General features: G+C 39.9%; 1 protein-coding gene across 1 annotated transcript in view; it reads right to left on the bottom strand.

Moving 5' to 3' along the window:
• LOC100751097 (N-terminal EF-hand calcium-binding protein 1) overlaps positions 1-19673 on the bottom strand; it is a 154606-nt gene that overhangs the window by 37960 nt on the left and 96973 nt on the right. Inside the window, exon 6 of the mRNA XM_027403556.2 lies at positions 3938-4074. Coding sequence (XP_027259357.1) covers positions 3938-4074 — 137 coding nt within the window. The remainder of the gene's footprint in view (positions 1-3937; positions 4075-19673) is intronic.

Below are 19673 nucleotides of genomic sequence, written 5' to 3' on the forward strand. Positions count from 1 at the left end.
TCTGAATTGAGTCTAAAGGTCTTTCCCTGGTGGTCTCAAATTCCATAACAGTGTCTGTTTCTTCTAGTTTTGGTTTGTGTTTGCTTTACTCTTTCTGTTGCTCCTCCCCTTCCTCTCCATTCCAGGGAAGGACTCACAAGGCAGGATGGCATTTTTGTGTGCCCTGCACATGAGCCACATCATGTCTTCCAAACTGGAGTCTGTAATCCTATTCATGGGTCTGTCTAGGACTCTCTATTAGATTAATCAGATCTTCCACCCCAGTGTTCCCTAACTGGAAACTTTGAGCCCTGCTGTCAGTGATCTGGAAACATGAGATACAAAGGGGGTTTTGGGTGCACTGGTCAGGATGAAGGCCTTCATTTGGTGTCTCATCTTCAACTTTGTGCCTCACCCCTATTGTGCTTTGTATACACTTGTTTACCTCTAAGGTTCTTAAGACTGGGAAGGGGCAGTTCCTAAAAATCCCTGTTGGGAATTTCCACAATCACCAGTCTTTCTTTCATGCCACTGTCAGTTCTATGTGGCTCTGTGGATTCTTTAGCATCCCATGGTTCTTCATGTTCATCACTGTGAACACATCTCCCTTTCACACAGCCTGTGTGAGCTGCTTCCCTGGAGCTTTTAAATCATTCTACATCCTTCTTTTCACATTTCCTGTTTCTAGTTTCTGGTTGGCTTTGTGGTGGGGTTTCTTCCCCTTGACTGTTTGTGTGTTAATGACTATTTTATCGAGGCATTTTTAAAATGTCAATTTTGAAAGATTAGGCAAAGAACAACAACAACAAAAATCCACATATATCTAGTCTGCAAAATCTAATTTCCCTATGAATTTCCACACAGCATAAGCCCCATGCTTTGGTGACACAGGCAATCAGAGCCACTTTTCTCTGATCATAAGCCATGGGAGGATTTGTAATCACTTGTCAGTGAAATGAAAGCCTTTCCTTTCTTCTGTAATAGACAACTTTCAAAAAAAAAAAAAAAAGACTTCCAAGCCCAGGGACTCATTTTTATCCCTGCCTACCAAAGAAACTTGGAAAACAGATCAAACTCAGAGATCCCATTAGACAAAGGAAATCCACATGTAATTGAACTGTGCTCAGGAAATGTAGATTGTGAAGAGGAGGGTTTATGTAATAGAACAGGAGTCCCCTCGAGGGAGGCTTCCACATCACATAATAATTATTCTTGCCTCTGGCTATTAGGTTCTTTCAAAAGACAGGGAATTAAAGTGGCTCCCACTTAGCCCGTGTGCCAGAGCACACACATTTTATGCCATCTGAGGATCTCACCTCAGTGATGTTCCAGCTGTGCTTATCTTCCTCTCTGAAACTGCCGTTTTCACATGAATGGGCACAGACATTAGGCCCAGCCCAGCATGTCTGACTCATTATTGCAGGATGAACGATGCTGTGTGATTCTGCCTGGGGCTGCTAGAAGGAGGAGATGTTTTCTCTGGATTTCCTCCTCCCAACAAGTCTGTGTCCCTTGCTTTCACAACCACTAAATTCTAAAGGAATGTTGATGCCAAAGGGGAAGAAAATTATTATGACTCTGGAAATTTTAATGAAACCTCCAGCTTATAACTCTTGACTTTGTAGGGCACTATGGAATCCTCCTTTGTGATATTAAAAATGGAGGAGTTCTATAAATCCTGTTCTGACTTCTCCCCCTCACTTATTCTCTCTCTCAAATATGTACTATATACAGTTGCAAGACAAATTGGCCTCCTCACTGTCCCTAATGCCCTGCTCTTCCTCAGGGTTCACTTCCATTCATTCAGTCCCACTCATGCAGCGTGCAGAGGAGAGAAATGAAAGACCCTGCTATCTAGAAAGGCAAAGACCAATGGAGAGAATGAGTAATTCCAAAGTTGAGTTGACTGAGTGGGAATACAGGGTATAAATAGAACACTTGGTAGGGATGTGGAATGTGAGAGCCTATTCTGCATGAAGACTTTATCAGCAAAGAATTGTGGAGTGAGAAAACAAGCTTAGAAAAGCTAGCCAGATGACAGGTATCCAAAATGAGGTGGCCCAGAGCACAGTAGAGAATATTAATCTGCCTCTTAAAGTCCTCCCATGATCCAGTTCAACATCCTCAACCTTGGAAGCTTTTCCAATACTGTTTTGATAGATATCTTAGGAAAGGACAGCCTTTGTCTTACTATGATTCTGTCACTGGTGCTGGTACTGGTGTCTCTGCTCATGTTGGCCTTTGGGGGTGCAGGTAGGCAAGGAAACAATATTCTAGGTTAAGGCTTATGAATGCTTCCTTCTGAGGCAGCAGAAACTTTTTCAAATTACACCAATTTTGAAGATTAGGCCATGGCTTTAAATTCCACTCTGCTACATTTAGTATTCCACTCTTCAGAAACCCATCTACATGCAATTTCCCTTTCCATTTATCTTGTGGTTTAGTTTTAGTAACCGTGTTTTATGTATGTAATAGGTTTTATCTCCTTAAGGATTAATATCTTGTTAAATGTATATTAGTATCATCTATATTGTCTTTTAAACTCTACCTACTAAATTCTCAATTCACATATGTTCAGTATATGACAGACAACATAATAGAAGGTAAGATGTTTTCCCCAAAGAAAATAACTTAGAAAGGTCCTTGGCATTGCCTTAAAATCTATTAATTGATGTAATTACTTTTCTCTAGAATAAGCATAATAACCCCTCAACTGCCTTTTTTCATAAGTGTATCATCCAAACACTAGGTGGAGCCAGAGGAACCTCGTAGAAGAGGAGAAGGAAGGATTGTAGAAGCCAGAGGGATTGAGGACACTCTGAGAACATGGTCCAAAGAATCAACTAAGCAGGGTTCATAGGGGCTCACAGAGGCTGAAGGGACAAGTAGGAAGTCTACATGGGTCTGCACTAGGTCCTCTGTGTGTATGTTATGGTTGTGTAACTCGTAATGGTGGGAATAGGAGGGGGGGAACTCTGATTATTTTGCCTGCTCCTGGGACCATTTTTATTCTACTGGGTTGCCTTGCCCAGCCTTAATATGAGGGTTTGTGCCTAGTCTTATTGTGTCTTGTTATGCTGTGTACAGTGACATCACTGGGAGATCTGCTCTTTTTTTCTGAGGAGAAAGAAGAGGTGGATTTGGCAGAGAAACATCACCCTTTACAATTGCCACAAACAACATAAAATACCTTGGGGCAACACTGACCAAAAAGTGAAAGACCTGTACCATAAGAATTTTGAGTCTCTAAAGGAAGAAATTAAAGAAGATACCAGAAAATGGAAAGATCTCCCATGCTCTTGGATAGGCAGGATCAACACAGTAAAAATGGCAATCTTGCCAAAAGCAATCTACAGACTCAATGCAATCCCCATCAAAATCCCAATACAATTCTTCACTGACCTTCAAAGAACAATTCTCAACTTTATATGGAGAAACAAAAGACCCAGGATAGCCAAACAACCCTGTACAATAGAGGAACTTCTGGAGGCATCACCATCCCTGACTTGAAGCTCTATTACAGAGCTATAGTTCTGAAACCACCTTGGTATTGACACAAAAATAGACAGGTAGATCAATGGAATAGAGTTGAAAACCCTGAGATCATGGGAAGATGGGGGAGGGAGCTATGGGAATGAGAAGGGAAGAAGAGGAAGGCTGCAGAGGTCATGAGGGAGCAGAAAGGTTGAGTCAGGTGTAGATTAGAAGAAAGGATATGTGATAGGTAGGGCTTTAGTTGGGGGGTTGGTAGGGGAGGAAGGGAGGGAGATGGGAACTGGGATTGTCATGTAATTCAATCTTGTTTGTAATTCAAATAAAAAAAGAAGAGGTGGATTTGGGGGAGGAGGGAAGGAAACTGGAAAGAGTGAAGGGAGGAAAGGTTGCAGTCAGAATGTAATGTATGAGGGAATAATAATAAAATATAGCACAATCAGAGATATAGAAAAACATTAGTTGCCTTTCTTGACGGGTTTGCTCCTCAGTAGTTTCCATGGCACATTCCAGAGAGTTCTGGAGAGACTGCAATTGATTTAAAGTCTCCTTCAACAAAAATCGAGTGACAAATTGTTCCAAGTTGGAGGCTTCTTGGTAGTCCTATAGGTTACAAAAAATGTAATTAGAACTTCAGTAGAGACAAACATCCGGGACAGATTTTTCCCCCAACTACCCATCATCTTGAGACCAATCTTTGGAAGGGAAAGTGGAGAGAGATAAGAGGTGTTGGCTCAGAAATCTCTGCTAGGTCTCTGTCTACCTGTCAGAGGCTGAATTTAAAAACAGACTTGATTATATCATGAATCATTACACCTTCCTAAAGTTTAGTAAAAAAGGACCAACCCTAGAAATTAAGTAATATATATATGTGGGAAAAGAAAAAAATTCTGGAGAAAAATGTTAGAGTGTAACTGACGTCCTTTGTTCTGTTTCATGTAAATGATAACCATGGCATCATATATTTTCTCTTTCACCAACAAAATATAGTCATGTTTCAACAAGTGCTTTAATTCATTCTTGATGCATTTATCATGATTTATCTGCATTCCAGAGAAGGCAGAAAAATTAGGTATAGTTATTTTAGGATCTGGAAAATGTTAGGAATGGAATATTTAACCAGTTTAGCCAGTTGTGAGGCTAAATCCTACACTGGTAGGATTTGCTAAAGGAGGCAGAAGCAGGATGATTATGAGTTACAAGCCAGCCTGGGCTATACATGTAAACAAACAAACAAACAAAAAGAGTTTACTTAATGTGTTCATGTTCTGCTCAGCCATTTTAAAGACTAACAACTTATATCACAAAAATTTGATTTCACCAGCCACAGGTTGACTTGGAGCTAACAGTGGCACTTACCCAGCTTCTCATGGCAAGTGAGTAAGCTCTGGAGTAGTGGCTTTCAACCTGCCTTATGCTGCCACCCTTTAATACAGTTCCTCATATTGTGGTGATCTCAATTATCAAATTATTTTCATTAATATTTCATAAATATAATTTTGCTACTGTTATAAATCGTAATATAAATATCTGTGTTTTCTGATGGTCTTAGGTAAACCCTATGAAAGGGGTGTTTAACCCCAAAGGGGTGTCTACCTACAGGTTGAGAATCACTGCTCTAACGCTATGAGCTGCCACCCTGTAATACCTTAGGGAGAACCAAGGAAGAAAGCTAGGTTAGTAAGAAGGAAATGGCAGAAGAATCTCCCTTTCAAGTTACAAGACGCCAACGAAATCTGACTTTTTCTGCATCCAGTAGTGCTATGGTTTGAACCTCAAATGTCCCTTATAGGCGCATTTTGAATGTCTGTTTCCCAGCTGGTGGGGTTATTTTCAGAGGCTGTGCAACCTTTTTGAGATGAGGGCTGAGTCAGTCAGAACCAGGGGAAGCAGGTCCCTAGTCATGGGCCCTGAAGGTGCTCACAGTGTCACAGACTTGCTTCTAGGCTGTGTCTTCTCCACTCTGTCATGAGCCCAAATAAACCTTTCCCGCTTAAATTGTGTTTGTGAGACAGTCTGGTCACAGTGATAGAGAAGTAACTTATTCAGGTGGGAAATTCACTTCAGTCAATGAAAAGATGTATTTGTCTCTGTCCCTAAAGAAAATGCTATTTTTCATGATGGAAAACACAAAACCAAAAGGAATGATGCTGCCATGAACCACGATGTTCTGGGAAACTAGAAGGTATGGTTGCAAATTCAAACAATTCAAATATAGTTATTTAACCTTTTGCCACATCACCTTTCTCACTTGCAAATTAGGCTAAGAAACTCCAGCATGCATTACAAACTGAACATATACTGTGCTTCCATCAATTCTAAGTTGTAAAATATTTTCTGGTGTCCTTCTGATATCAATTATCTTTTCCTCATCCACAGAAAGACATCATAGAAAATTTCATTTAGAAAAAATTTCAGTCATCGGCCTTTAAAAGAGCCCATTCCTTAGAGTTCAAAACCTAGGAAATTTTCTTATTCACAAACCTAGCAGCTCTACTTTGACAATTCAAAACTGTCCTTAAACTCTACTTAAAAAATAATCATAAAATACGATATCTGTGCTTATAGTAGACATAAGAGCTTTGGAGAAGTTAAATCGAGTTGAAATACACAAAACACCTCATTTGATTTTAGAGGTTACTAAGTTTTGGCAGTCAAAGCTTCGCAAAATTATTTCTCAATAATTATTTTACACCAAGGGAAGATTCCCATTGAGCACAAGTGCATTGACAGAACAAAGGCTGCACTTGATTCTTACCCTGCAGCTGTTCTCATTTTACCAACACATATTTTAAAAATAAAATTTATTAAAATGCACACAAGACACAATTGCATAGCCAGAGACTGTGCCAGCTCATCTGCATCCCAGGGTAAACTATGACTAATCCCAAACAAGATGGCAAGTTTTGTACTTGTTTGCAGACAGCCTTGAACAGTCAAGAGACAATACATTCAGTGAGCAATGACTCCAGGGCTGGCCTTACTTTTTCTCATTTAAATGATAAATATTTGTCACTATTATATCAGACTAGACAAAGGTTTTTTTTTCTTTCTTTCTTTTTTGTTATCCAATGGCAACACTCCATTCATAGCTTTTTTGACTTTAGTTTCTTAGACATATATATATATATATATATATATATATATATATGCATATATGTATTTGCATATATATGACTAAGGTAAATATTCACTTGATGTTTAAGTGGCTTGTTTTGCAGATAAATGTCTACCTTAAACTTTTTATTGTGTTGATACTGTGTTTCTCTATATAAAGACTTCAGTGAACTTAGATACTCTAAAAATATTTTTTCTTTGACAATTTCAATTTCATACACATATGATATGTCTTCATCAGTTCAAACCCTCCCCCCCCCCCCCGCACACACATATACACTTCCCTCTTTTATTTGCCTGACATCCTCATTTGGACCAATGCTTCTACCTTCTACTTTGATGCCTTTAAAACACTCCATTGCATTTATTTATTTTTGTTTTTTAAATTTAAATTAGAAACAATTTTATTTTACATATCAATTCCTGTTCCCTCTCCCTCCCATCCCCCCACCAGCCCCCATCCTACACCCTTCCACTCCTCAGGGAGAGTGAGGCCTTCTATGGCGGATCATTGAAGTCTGTCACATCATTTGGGGCAGGGCCTAGGCCCTCCCTCGTGTATATAGGCCGAGAGAGTATCTATCCATGGGAGAATGTGCTCTCAAAGTTCATTCATGCACTAGGGATAAATACTGGTTCCATTGCCAGAGGTCCCATAGACTACCCAGGCCTCCCAACTGACACCCACATTTAGGTGTCCTGGTTCAGTCCTGTGCAGGCCCCGCCCCCAGCTGTCAATCTGGGGTCCATGAGCTCCCACTTGCTCAGGTCAGCTGTTTCTGTGGGTTTCCCCAGTATGGTCTTGACACCTTTGCTCATCCCTCCTCCCTCTCTAAAACTGGATTCCAGGAGTTCGGCTCAGTGCTTAGCTGTGGATCTCTGCTTCTGCTTCCATCAGCTGCTGAATTTTGTGTGCATAGGTATGGAGTTATTACTGGATTATGATCATCTTGCTGGTGGCTACATCCTCTGAAGAAAAATGACTGCCCCTCCTCTACATTAACATACATTAACAGCTAATGTCTCTTTCACCAGGGATGGGGCCTTACATGCCCCTCTGCCATGGTGCATGAATGTCAACAGGCTGGATCTTATGCAGGCACCTGAACTTATTATGAATGAGTGCAATAGCCATGTCATGTCCAGAAGATAAAGTTTCAGAGACCTTCTCCCTGTTTCCCAGCTCCTACATTCTTTCTGCCCCGCCTTCCCTGATGTTCCCTGAGCCTTAGTGGAGAGGTATGGTATGGATGTCCCATGTAATGCTTATCACAAAGTTAGACATTTAAGGAAAATTAAAATCAGCCTGGTTCTTCTATCATTGCTCTACCATAGTAAAAACAGGTGTTATTTTATACTCCCTCTTCTACGGCATTATGGAGAGTTTGGGGTAACATTATGAAATGTTCCACCCCACTTGGGAGAGAATGTTGGATAGAAATGTTGAGAGCCTGACATTGACAAAGATAGGAAGTGAGATGAGGCTTTACAAAGGGTTGCTGTCATGTGCTGCTCATAGGTACAAGGAGAATAAATAACTTGTCTTCTCTAAAAACATTTAAACTATTTTTTTTGTTATCTTACAAAGAAATGCATTTTGTGATGGCGTTTTCAGAACCCTCTCTGCTAGTCCCTTTCAGTACCCTTCCTTATGATTTCACGTCATACACGATTCTATTGTCCACTCTTCTTCACCCTATCATCCCCTTGATATTTCACCCTCCCCTCGATGGTTCCTTTTGTAGTCTCATCACACACACACACACACACACACACACACACACACACACACACACACACTCACACACACTCACACATTTAAACCTATGTTATGTATATGGCATAGAATATGCAGTATTTGTCTTAAAATATGGCTACCTTGTGACCACTCCTGGGCATGTAGCCAAAGGATTCTGAGTCCTGACATGATGTTGACTATCACAATAGTCAGGACACAGAACTGGTTGAGGTACTCATCAACAGATGAACCGACAGAGAATACAATATACATACACAATGGGATTTTATTCAGTCATGAGAGAAAATGAAATTATGATAGATGGAACGGAAATTATTACTCTAAGTGAAAGAAGTCCTTGATTTCGAAAACTCCTGTTCATCCTCCCAGCTTGACCTCACAGCACTGTCTTCATAGCCTTTACTGACCTGGAACCAACATTTAATTTCACACAGTTGCTTCCCCTTGTCTGTGTTCCTGGAACATCTTTCTTTACTTGGAGAATATGGCTTGGTATTTTATATTGTAATCTTGTGTTAAGTCCTTAGGTGTAAAGATTATATATTTTTCATCTCTGTTTCCTTTGTGTTCAGAATAGTGTCTGGCCCACACCAGCTGCTCCCAAAATGGTTAAAGAGATATGAGGAACAGAACACTATATAAAGACCTTGGGAACCCGAAGGAATGTCTGAGCCCCGGGTGCTCTAGATGCTTGCAGTCACCAGCTGCCTCCTGTGTGTGGCTCTTGCTGTTTGCACATGCCACTGCCTGACCATGTGGCTCTGCTATAAAAGGAAGTACAGCTTTGCTCTCAGCAGACTGTCCTCATTTCATTTTTTTTGGACCATTTGTTAGCTTCTCTTCTTTATTTCCTTTGGATCCCATACTTTGAGACTGAAGACCCAGGTGGCATAGATCCAACCTCCTTCCCTTCTCCCACACACACGCAGATGTTCCTTTGGAAGGCAGTGGCAAAGAAGCAGATGGAAAATTAAATAGATAGCAAGCTGGGAAATGTCAAAGCCTGGACCTTTTATCCTCAACAAATGTATTGATGGAGAAGAACAAAAAGTGATCTTTTTCATTCTTGTCTCCAGGGAAGACTGGAGTGTTGGTATTTGACACATGTTTATTTGAGCAAAGCTCAGTGTTAGGAGAATGGAGGGAAGAACTTCCAAGAATCTATAAAGCATGGGATAGCAAATTCATGAATGGTGCTGGGTGTCTAGATTCTTTTTTTTTTCAGACATTGCTCAGTCTTCCTGTCTATTAGAAATGTAATAGGGAAGTGAGAGCTGATGCTATTTCTCAAATCCATATGATATTTACTTAAGTCATTGGTAATTGAATCATTAGGTTGAAATTTTAAATCATGCATATATATATGCATGCTTTTGGAGAGCCAAAATGCCAGCATCTGAATTCTAGGTGTGTGTGTGTGTGTGTGTGTGTGTGTGTGTGTGTGTGTGTGTGTGTGTGTGTAAGAAACTGCAACAGGGCATGCATTCATTCAAGTAAAAATCCCAGCATTTGAAGTTCACCTGAAAATTGTGTGTCTTACGGGACTGCCTGTGCATCTTAATTGAAAGATCATTTCTCAGCAAGTGAGCACAGCACATCTGCATGATGGAAGAGTGGAAAACTTGGGTAGTAACCCAATATGAGTCATCTCAATTTATCAGAAAGTTAGAGCATCAGACTTGTTTGTTCGTATTTGCAATATTTGAAATGTAATTAAGTCAGTGGAATCCAGTCACAGTGTCTTCTTGCTGAGGACATCAGCCACTATCACATTTGGCAAGGCTAATGCTTCTATTGGCCTCTGATACAAGCCTCCATAGCCCACATTGCTCTGGTGTGAGATAGCTCCTCTATTTTCAAACATTGTTCAATCTTCCTGTCTATTACAAAGGTTATGGAGAAATACTAGCTGACACTATTTCTCACATCTAAATAATGTTCACTCAATTCCTTGATAAATGACACATATATTGAATCACTGGGTGGAAATTGTTAGCCATCCATATGCCTTCAAAGAGAGGAAAGGGAAATGAGAAATGATGTCATTATATGACAATCTTAAAAATAAAATTAAAAACCCAAAAATCCTCTCTGAAGATGGCCACATGAGTTCTGCTTTGTGTTTTTGCCATTTGACAGCTTTGAGAATTTACAAAAGTGTTCTATTTTTCAAAGTTCTCACAACTGTTAAGGGTATTTATCTCTAGGTTGTTTCAGGGGTCAATTGAAGAAAGACAGGTGAAATGCATGGTAAGTTGTCTAGCTCATAGATTTTTATAAATGTTTATTATCTTTATTAATGTTATGAAAGAGGATGCCAGTAGCTCAGAATAAAAAAGACATAAACTTACTGCCACAACAATAGGGTATACCAGAATTTCTGCCCAGAAAAATGCATATCTGGCATTTGGTTTGCTATGGGTTCCCTATATAATTATTTTTTTAGAATTATTTATACCTGTCTTTTCATTTTAAAAGTTTAATTTTCAAAAGTCTTTTGAGATATAATTATATAATTTCTTCCCCTTTCCTCCTTGGAGACCCTCCCATTTATCCCTCCTTGCTGTTTTTAAATTCATGGCCATTTTTTTCAATTGCTTTTTGTTACACTTCTCTCTCTCTCTCTCTCTCTCTCTCTCTCTCTCTCTCTCTCTCTCCTAAACAATTCTGGCACAGTCTTTCAGTCTGTATATTAGCTTACTATTAGTTGTGTACATGTTTTTAGGAAATACTTGTATTTCCTACCCTTTACCTGCTAGCTTGCTTTCTCTAACATACACACATTTTGTGTACAGATGTGTTGCTGTGTTTAAGCTTTGCTTCACGGAATGTCTTTAAGGACTACCAAGTTTAAAATGCAGAGTTTTGCAGCAGAGTCTTCACACTAAGGCTAAATACTGATCAATACAGCCATGCTTCCAGTATTTCCTTTGCCTCATCTGAACATTGTCTTACTTCCTTCTAGCAAATGCCCTATTGACCAGGATCTTTCTTCAGTTCCTTTTCTGTCTCTGACTTAACTGTGTTCTCTTCGTTTTTTTCCAGATTGTTAGTTGTGTGGTTAAACTTCTTTTGCCTTCTTAAGCTTCTGTGGGCCTGACTTTCACCATCGAGGCTCAGTCCCCTGTTCAGTATCACAGAAGCTAGAAAGCAAAACAAATGACTACCAGGACTGGCAAAGAAGGCAAGTCTCAGTAAGAAAGGAATAGGAAACAAATGGCCATATATAATACCTTGATATGAAAGAGGGATGGAGAAATACTTTATAAATAGAAAGTAGCCAAGAAAAAAACAAAGGGATATGAGTGGAAGTGACAGTTATGGACTGTCAATGCAATTCAAAAGGAGAAAATCTGAATCCAGTAGAGGAATGGAGTACCAGGATCAAATATTTAAGAATATATTCCTGAAATAAAAGAGATTCCCCATTAAACACCTGCATGCTGCAATTACAAAACAACACAGTACTTGACTCAAAAGACAAAGCAAAAGCCAGATGTGGTGGTACATACCGGTGAGGCTGAGGCAGGAGGATAGTGAGTTCTAACACAGAGAGGGCCACATAGCAAGATCCTGACCTCCCCAAAAGAGGTAAAATTTCTTTGTGGACATAGACACAAAAGATATCATGCAACTTAAGAGGTAAACTACATATCAAACAAAAATTATGACTTTCAAAAGATCATACATTTTTTCCAATTTTTCAAATTTTAGAAACAATCTTATTTTACATATCAATACCAGTTCCCTCTCCCTCCCTCCTACCCTCCCATTCCCCCCACTGACACCCCCAACCCACCCCCACCCCTTCCACAGGGGATCATCAAAGTCTGTCACATACTTTGGGGGAGGGCTTAGGCCCTCCTACATGTATATGGGCTGCAATAGTATCCCTCCATAAGGAATGGGCTCCCAAAGTTCATTTGTGCACTAGGGATAAACACTGGGTCCACTGTAAGAGGTCCCATAGACTGCCCTGGCCTCCTAGCTGGAACCAAAATTCAGAGGGCTTAGTTTGGTCCAATGCTGGTTCCCCAGCTTTACGACTAGGGTCTCTGTGCCCTCACTAGATCAGGTCAACTGTTTATGTGGGTTTCTCCAGCACAGTCTTTGCTCCTTTACTCATCCCTCCTCCCTCTCTGCAACTGGATTGCAGGAGTATGGTTCAGTGTTTACTGTGGGTGCCTACTTCTTCTTTGATCAGCAATTGTATGACAGCTCTAGAATGGCAACCAAGGTTGAATGTGTGTCCCTTCCTATTTGGGGCATAGGTGTTCAGAATTGAGACTCATCTTGATGGACTTTTCCTATGATGAATATGAAATGATCTTCCTCATCTCTTTTGATTTTAGTTTGAAATCTAATTTGTTAGATACTGTTTGGGTCCATTTGATTGGAAAATCTTTTCCCATCCCTTTACTCTGAGATAACGTCTGTCTTTGATATTGAGATGTGTTTCTTGAATGCAGAGGATCGATTCTTTCTTCATATTTGTTCTGTTAGCCTGTGTCTTTTTCTTGGCAAGTTAAGACCATTGACATTGAGGGATATTAATGACCTTTGATTGTTAATTCTTGTTTGTGTTTGTTGTTATTGTTGTTGGTATTCTGTGTGGATTCCCCTCTTTTTTCTTTTGGAGTTTGGTAAAATGCGATTCTCTATTGCCTATGTTTTTGTGAGTGTAGTTATGGTCCTTGAGTTGGAGTGTTAATTCCAGTAATTTCTGTAGGGCTGTATTTGTGCATATGTATTGTTTAAACCTGGTTTTGCCATGGAATATCTTGTTTTCTCCATCTATAGTGATTGAAAGCTTTTCTGTACAGTAGTTTGGGCTGGCATCCATGTTCCCTTAGTGTTTGTAGAACATCTACCCAGGACCTTCTTGGTTTTAGAGTTTCCATGGAGAAGTTGTAATTCTGATATGTCTGCTTTTTTCCTTTGCTGCTCTTAATATTTTTTCTTTATTCTATAAGTTTGGTGTTTTGATTATTGTGTGGCAAGGGGCTTTTTTTCTGGTCCTTTCTATTTAGTATTCTGTAAGCTTTTTGTACTTTCATAGGCATATCCTTCTTTAGGTTGGGGAAGTTTTCTTCTATTATTTTGTTGAATATGTTTTCTGTACACTTGGATTGTATTTCTTCACCTTCTTCTATACCTATTATTCTTAGGTTTGGTCTTTTCACAGTGTCCAATGTTTCCTGCAAATTTTGTGTTAGGGATTTTTTGGACTTGAGATTTTCTTTGGTGGATGACTGTATTTCCTCTAGTGAGTCTTCAACATCTGAGATTCTCTCTTCCATCTCTTGTATTCTATTGGTTATACTTACATCTGTAGTTCCTGATTGTTTATCCAGCTTTTCTATTTCCAGCATCCGCTCATTCTTTATTTTCTTTCTTTCTTTCTTTTTTTTTTCGAGACAGGGTTTCTCTGTGTAGCTTTGGAGCCTATCCTGGCACTCACTCTGGAGACCATGCTGGCCTCGAACTCACAGAGATCCACCTGCCTCTGCCTCCCGAGTGCTGGGATTAAAGGCGTGTGCCACCAACGCCTGGCTCTCTATTTTCTTTATGGTTTCTATTTCAGCTTTCAAGCCTTGTACTGTTTGAATTGTTTTCTTCACTTGTTTGGTTGTTTCTTCTTGGAGTTCTTTGCATTCTTTAAAGGATTTGTTTATTTCTTGAATTTTTTGGTTTGTATTTTCCTCTATTTCCTGTATTTTTCTTCCATTTCTTTAAGGAATTTTCTTGTTTCCTCTTTGAGGGTCTCCAATATCTTCATAAATCTGTCCCTTCTGCTTAATCTGTGTTGGGATGTCCAGGTTTTGCTGGTGTAGAGTCCCTAGATTCTGATGTCATCAAATTGGTCTTTCTGTTTTGAGTGTGTTCTTATACTGTCATCTTCCCATAACTCCTTCCTTTCCTCTCATCTCCTGGTGGTGTAGGTGGGTCAAGACTTCAGTGTCTGCAAGTTTGGATGGTCCTGCCTCTCTTGGTGTTATCCCCACTCAACTCAAGCAGAGGGCAGAGGGTGGGGAGGGGGCAAGACTGAGGTGCAGCCAGACTCTGGGTGATCAATCCTGCCTGGGCAGGTCCACCACACTCAGGGAAGGACCAGGAAGTTCTAAGGGACTTTGGGGGGAGCTGGGCCCAAGCAGAGCCCACACTCACTTCAAGCAGAGGGTGGAGGGCAGAGGGGGGCAAAAAAGGTCATACTCTTATGTTAGAAAAATAAAACAAGATATTTGTTTTTAAAATAAAGTGATCTAAGAATTTCAGAAAAATTTGACTTCCATGATGAAAATCTTCTTGTGCCCCATGACCCAACAAATTGTCAACATTTGAGAACTCCAGTATAGTAACATTACTGTTACACTTTCTCAGGAATCCATTAGACCACACCTAGAGACAGCCAGAATGACTAGAGATCTTCAAATAGTGATGCTTTAGGTTGTAAATATAGGTGAACTGATTGTATAGGTAAGACACTGGTTTTAGGCAGTGTAGATTTTAGGCTCTGTGAACAGGGGGTCGTGTATCCTGCCACTGGAGTATGCAAGCAGCCAAAGAACATTTTCAAATGAAAAGTCTGGCTGTGTTCACAGACCACATAAAATAATTAGTTGGCAGAATCTGCTCACTCTGATTTGGACATTCAGTGTCAAAGGCTACCACTATCAAAACATGTGACTCACAGCCTGTGACTGTTGATGAAAGGGAGCTCAAAGCCCCAGTCTTATCAAGTAAAAGCTGGGCGTGGCTGAGAATTTGAAGCAAACACTGAGTTCTGAGGACCTTGCTACCATAGCTAGGTAAACAGTGATGCCTGAACTGTGAGCACAGTTTAGCTGATCTGCTATAGATACATTGAAACCTAAGTAAATAAAGTAGACTGGGGCAATCTGCACTGTAAGAGTGATGTAACAGATAGAAAATTCAGCACAATTTTGGTTTCCTGGACTGAACACCTGCCCCACGTGATAAAGCCACAATGAAAGGCAAGGATGAGATGACTGTGGCAAGCAGTTTGAAGGATCACGGCTTTGCTAGAGCATGTCAAAAGTCTCCCAGAGTCACTGGTTGCTTTTTGTTTTTTTTTTGATCGGGGAGGTGAGAAATTATTTCCAGAATGTTTGTCTTAAAATCACCAGGCTCTCCACTTATTACTGCTGCTTTCCTTTTGTTGCTTCATTGGACAATAAAAAGGTCAAGATGTGTGTAAGAACCAGTCTGGTTGAGATAAGCTATCTTCATATATTTGAACAGCTGTGGGAATAGACAGATATAGGCTCTAAAATATGGTACTCCTTGGCAGGCAGCGGGACCAGAAAGTGTGTAAACACTTCCAATCAGCAATCTCTATTACCCTCATATGCTATCCCTTCGATGGCTAGCCTGCATTTCTTTGAAGTGTAACATAGTACCAAATGGTGCATTTTTCAGTATGAAGACTGCTGGCCTACATTCATACATAAATTATGCTCAACTTATATTTGTTGGTTATAAAATATTACCTCCTCCCCCCCGGTAAATACAGTGCTTTCCACTTTACTGCTTGCACATTTTGTTTTCAATATCATTTTAAGCTCACAAAAAAGGCATAAGACAGTGCTGAAGCAAACACAACCCCAAGGCGACAGCCTCAGATTTGACCCCTGCTATTTTAATCATGCTGCTATAATGTCTTCAGTTAACATCTCTAAGTCACTGAGTTTCCAGAAAGAAATGCATTTTCAAAACGCCATATTTAATCTTTTTGCCTTCAAGACAAGTTATCCTTCTCTTTGATCTGAATAAGTTTTGAGGCAGAACAAATAATTGAATATTAAAATATTGTGGAAATTCTCCAATACCATGCTGTATGGGGGATAGTAGATGCATTTTAAACATATGAGCACCTGCCAAGTTTTGAATTCTTCTTACTCCTATGGCCCATCTGTGGAATGAATACTCATGTATTCCATTAAGTTTTTATTCACAAAATAATAGCCCCAAGAATGATTAGTTTCTTCAAATGATAAATAGTCAAGAATTGGGCTCCAGGCTCAGGAACCAATGCAAGGCAAAGGGTCTTGATTGTCACACCACCAGTAAGGGCATCACTGTAAGGAAAGCCTTGTGGGGCTGTAAACAAGCAATTAAAATTGAAACATTTTCTAGACTGCAGTGGAATTTCTGTTTAAGCAGAGGGGTGCATGAAGCCCGCACAATTTCCTAAACACATTGCTCTTCTATGAAGAGACTTAAGTCATATCAGTCTTGGAGCTTGTTTTTTTATCTCAGAAATTACAGCTTTTAGGCAAGGGTTTATCAAAGTCTTTCCTATGGCAAGTGTTTCCAGGCCATCATGCATTTGTTTAATAATTTTCATATTTGACACAGGCTTCTGAGTTGAAGCAAGCAACCAAAGATGTTACTGCTAAAAGACAAACCTCAGACTCTGAAACGGACAAGTGGAATTCATGCCCCTACTGCCTACCAGTCTGTTTTCATCATAGAAATCAAATGTTAAAAATACTTAGAATTATTAAAGCACATTTGTATTATTGAAAAAAAACTCAAGAAACTGATGACACAAAATTAATTCAGTTATATAAACAACAAAGACCACATTTCAAGTTTGTACTTTGAGGTGCAGGCTCAGAGAATTATAGGACAACTGATGAGACAATGAGAAAATCTCACAGGTAACTTGATTATTTCTTACACAACTGTTCATTTTAAATCAGAGGCTTACATCTTGCTCTTTTGCCATGGCAACAGGTAGAGAATCCCTTACCCAGAAGGTGACAGTGATGTGTTCACTATGCTCAGAAGAGGCCCTGCAGCTGCACTTCAGTGATTAGAATGCAATGAACTAACTTGAGTCTTTTCATTCAGGTCTGAGTAATATTTCTGACCCTATAGGAGGATAGGATGTTAAGCAGAGAGCAGGCTTGACCATATTGGTTTCTCAAATCTATGAAATGGGAACATTTGTTTTTTTTTTTTTTTTTTAATCCAGCACGAGTTTCCCTATATATAGGTAGGGAAAGGGAATCACTTTTATTTTCATCCCACTACACAATGCACTTACCCTTGTCCAGCCTGTTTTCTCTCTTTATAAGCCCTCAACAGAAGTCAGCAAAGGGCATGTGTCATACAGGGTATGGCCATTTTAATTTGGCACACTACCATGTCACATGCACTTGAATCTTCTTATTTCTACGTTTGAAAAACTACTCATTTCTTTAGTGAAATGAAGATAATAATTCTAATATTGAAAATGCAGCAACAGTAAACAAACTTCTGGAAAAAGACAAGTGAAAGGTTTAATTATTGTGCTCAGAGAAGAAGGTAGTCTCAGAACATCGCACTAAACACCACTGAATCTTCAGTGCATGTTTAGCAACATTGTGTGTGTGTGTGTGTGTGTGTGTGTGTGTGTGTGTTCATAAGTGTGTATGTGTACATGTTTGTGTACAGTCATACATGTACATGCATGTGTATCTGCATAGATGTGTATGAATGTGAAAGCCAGTGGATGATGCTGGGTATCTTCCTCAATTGCATCTAATTATTTTTACGGTAGGGGCATGGTCTCTTTCTAAGACTGTAGCTCACTGATTCAGCTAGACTGGATAGCCTGCAAGCCCTAGGGATCCTTCTGCCTCTGCTGCCCCAGAGATGTAATTACAGGTAAAGGCCCCTGTATTCAGCTTTTCATGTGGGCGTTGGGACTCTGAACCCATGTCTTTATCCTTATATGGACCTATCTGCCCAGCCATGAACAATGCTTGCTATTACACTCATGGTGTGTCTGAGTTACATGCTTCTCATCTTTGGTTCAAGAACACTTTGAGAGCACTCATATTTAGCCTTATCATAACGAATTGTGACTACATGAAGAAGGGGGACTTCCTGGACCATAGCAGGGTGCAAGAAACCCATATAAAAATCAAACGTCTCAAATAATATAAGCATCAAGGATAAGACTTGATCATCTCATAGACCACACAGGCCCACATCTTGGTGTTGGTTTGTGTATATCTCTGTCCCTTTCTGTGCCCTTCTCTGTTTCAGCATTTCTCACCTTTCCCCAGCTCAGATAAACCCCAAGTCTCATTCTCTCACACTTAGCCAGGGATGAATTCCCTAGAGGCTCATATATTAAAAATTTCATTTCCAGAGTCTTATGTCAGTTGTACTTGGAGGTGTGGACTTTGGAAGGTGATTGGGATTAGAAGGGATGGAGAAGGTGAGACTTCCATGATGTCATTAGTGTCGTAGTAGGAAAGGCAAGCATGCTTTCTGTCATGCATTTGTTCCCTCTGTCGTGTTAGGGCATAGCCAGAAGGCCCTTCCTTGTCAGACACAATGCACTGTGCTCTTGACTGTCCTAGTCTCTAGAAGAATGCATGCCAAACAAACTTCTGTTCTTTATAAGTTACTCAGGTGTGGGTACCTTGTTATAAAAAAATGAAGAAAGACTATGATAAATCATACTATAGCCAGCACTTCAGGTCTTTTTCTTTTCAGGGTTATTTATTTCCTTAAAGACTTGAAGAATAGAGTGTTAAGGATATAAAACTTTAGAGGAAAAGAAATGGATCTTTAAGGTTGAGTTCCAAGGATTCTTGAATCTTGTGATGGCTAAACTTGGCTGTCTGTTGGGTAGGATTTAGACTCATGGGAAATTCTTGGCTGTGTTAGCAGAGTTGGGAAGAGCCATCTTGAATGTGAACACCACATGTACATGGTCCTGGACTGAGTCAAAAGGAGAAGTGAGCTGATTTCTGGCATTTCTCACTCTCTGTTTTCCCAATTGTGCATTTCATGCAAGCTGTTGCCTCAATTTCCTCTGGCTTAATGGACTGTACTCTCAAGCCATGAAACAAAATAAACTTTTTAGTTTTTTAGGTTACTTTTGTCAGGTATTTTATCATAGCAACAAGACAACTAGCTCATACTCCTCTCCAATCACATTCTGATATGTTACAGGCACTGTAGCAGCCATCCATATACTTCAAGAGAGAAGATGCTAGAAGAGTTCCCTTAATAGTCTCTAGATGCCACACTGAAACCACATTCTCAGAGATATCTCTCAACCATAGCTGAGGTGGGGTGAAGCTCCTGCCCAGGGTTACTTCTGCCTGATGTGCTCTCTCTTGTGGTCTAGTTGAATTTCCCCTGAGGTCCTTCCTTCCTGCACAGCACTCATACCCTTGTCATTCCCAGGGGGCAGGCATGTACTCCAGTTTGAATCCCCTATCCTGACCATGGTACCTGTTTCCTCTCCTCTTTCCTTTCCTTAGTTCAGGCTTTTCTTTCTACAAGTTTTTCACACTCA

This window comes from Cricetulus griseus, chromosome 2 (assembly GCF_003668045.3).
Source record: "Cricetulus griseus strain 17A/GY chromosome 2, alternate assembly CriGri-PICRH-1.0, whole genome shotgun sequence".
Taxonomy (NCBI): Eukaryota; Metazoa; Chordata; class Mammalia; order Rodentia; family Cricetidae; genus Cricetulus; species Cricetulus griseus.